Source organism: Octopus sinensis, linkage group LG6 (genome assembly GCF_006345805.1).
Source record: "Octopus sinensis linkage group LG6, ASM634580v1, whole genome shotgun sequence".
NCBI lineage: Eukaryota > Metazoa > Mollusca > Cephalopoda > Octopoda > Octopodidae > Octopus > Octopus sinensis.
The window spans coordinates 65,233,654-65,236,016 of record NC_043002.1 but is presented as its reverse complement, the minus strand read 5'-3'; the positions used below and the strand labels follow the sequence as shown (position 1 = coordinate 65,236,016).

The following is a 2,363-nucleotide window of genomic DNA, read 5'->3' as shown; positions in this document are numbered from 1 at the left end:
ATTTTATTCTACATGGGTTAAAATATAGAAAATCGAAGTTGAAAATACATTGGTATCCACTTAGATTATTTTTATTTTCTCTGATTTTCAAAAGTGGAGATAGAAAGCCGTGAAACTATGCTGCAACTGCATTGCACCTGAGTAGAATTGAAAAATTGTCTTGTTTTTATAGAGAGAACATGTCTCAAATTAGTATCCGTTTTGAGTAAGGTTTGATTGTTCGAGGAAAATTATATGATCAGGTTTAGAAACTTTCGTAAGAAATCCGCTACGTCCGTTCGTTAATGCCATGTGACAATATGTTTGGTGTCGTTCATTGGAGCTGTCACGGCCGAGTGGACATGTTAGAGGCAATTCTAACAGTCAAGGCTATTTGAGTTTTATCTCTCAAATGTAGTAGAGCAGGCATATTAAAATGAGCGTGCCACGAAGGCCATATGGGTCACATTTATGTTGCCATGATGGCCGTACTCGCTTCATTTATAATTGAAGTCATTTAATAAAAATTATTGCAGTATATTTTTCTTATTTACACTTAGAAACATAATATTATTTGGCCACATTCAAGACGGCAAAGTAATGAAGTACTTTAACAAAAGAAAACAGAAACGAAATTTTAAACGGCAACTTAGATTTGAATATAACAGCAACAAATACATTGTACAAAAATTACAATAGTTCAAAATGAATACTTATCAACGACTGTTCAAACAGTTTTCGTGTTTTGACCTGAGGCTTGACATCTCGTTTTGCAGACAATTTTTGGTATGTCTGGCTGAAATGTCTGTGCTGCTCTGAGTTTGATCAGAGATGATAATTGTTGATCAGTCTGCCTTGTTCTCTGAGAAGTCTTTGTTGATTTCATGAAGGAAAATAACTGTTTACACACATAGGTAGAACCAAACATTCCTGTAAACCTTGTGGAAAACTCTCTGAAGTTTTTTAAATTTTCAGGTAGGCATGCAAAGACACCACGTATCCCTGCTTGAAAATACTTTGCTGTGAGTGAAGAATTCGACTGCGTTTCTAATAGTTTCATCTGCAGGCTTTTTTCTACCTTAGCAATATCAAAGGTGAATGGTGCTGAGAATAAAGTAAACTGATGTTCAAATGATGAGAAATCACGAAATCGTTCCTGAAATTCTGTTGATAACAATTCCAGGTGACTGTTATACTTAGCAAAGCTAAGTATAATCTCAGCAAAGTATAGTATAGCAAAGCTAAGTATAGAATCAGTATCAGCAGCATTTTTCAGCTCTTTGCATTTAGGAAAATGAACTGAATTTTTATTTAACGACTGTGATTTCCATAAGCTTAATTTTGGAATGATACACTTGATGTCATCATGCAACTGAGCAATGAGTTTGCTTTTACCTTGTAATTTCAAGTTGAGATCAGTTAATTGTGAAGTATTGTTCTCAGCAAAAGCCAGATCCTGGGGCCCACTCTCATCCTTTATTTCATCGTCAAACACATAATTATTTTTTGTCTCAACAAGCAAAATATTTTCAGCACTTTGTGGCATTACAGCTAGCGGACTTCTGTGAAATATGGAAGTAATTATCCATATCTTCCAACAACTGGCTGAAGGGACGGTGGTTGAGAGCACGGCCTTTGATATAGTTCATTGTCTTTGTGACTAAACTAAGCACATGATCCAATTTCAAAATCTTTGAACACAAATTTTGCTGATGAATAATGCAATGAAAGTGTGCAAATGATGAATCCGGATGCAAATTGTCTATTTATGTTCGTAACTTGGCAGCAACACTATTATGTTTGCCAAGCGACGGTAGATAAGCATGCAAATTTACTCGAATCAAAACTATAGTCATGCAGAAGCTTTTCGACTTACTCAAATATGTCCTGGCTTTTTGTTGTGGCATGCATGGAGATCAGTTCAATTAGTTCATAACAAAGCTGTGCCCTTCCAGTGATGTCAACTGTCTCATCAATAGCAATAGAAAGATTTTCAAATCTTGATGATGCGGCTTTCAAATGCTGTCTTAAATCACCTGACATTTCATCAATCCGCTCAGCAAGTGTTCCTGATTAATGAAATATCTTTGAATAAGCGTGCCTTCTCTGGGCACACAATTTCAGCTGATTTTACAAGGCATTGCTTTACGAAATCTCCTTCACTGCAAGATTTCCAGTTCATGGCGATCATTCGGCTGAGTTCATAGCTTGCAGTAACGGAAGCGACATTTCCTTTCTGATTTTTCGTAAAACAAGTCTGTTGTTGTGTCAGGATAGCCTTCAATTCCATGAGTCTTGAAACACACATTGGATATTCATATTTATCGAAAGATCGATGTTTCGATTCATAATGTCTTTTAAAGTTGTACTCTTTCGGCGTGGCA

General features: G+C 36.0%; 1 protein-coding gene across 1 annotated transcript; it reads right to left on the bottom strand.

Moving 5' to 3' along the window:
• Positions 1 to 706: 706 nt before the first annotated feature.
• LOC115213245 (general transcription factor II-I repeat domain-containing protein 2-like) lies at positions 707 to 1,525 on the bottom strand. The gene has a single exon (XM_029782180.1). The coding sequence runs from the start codon at positions 1,523 to 1,525 to the stop codon at positions 707 to 709; it is 819 nt and encodes a 272-aa protein (XP_029638040.1).
• Positions 1,526 to 2,363: the final 838 nt, after the last annotated feature.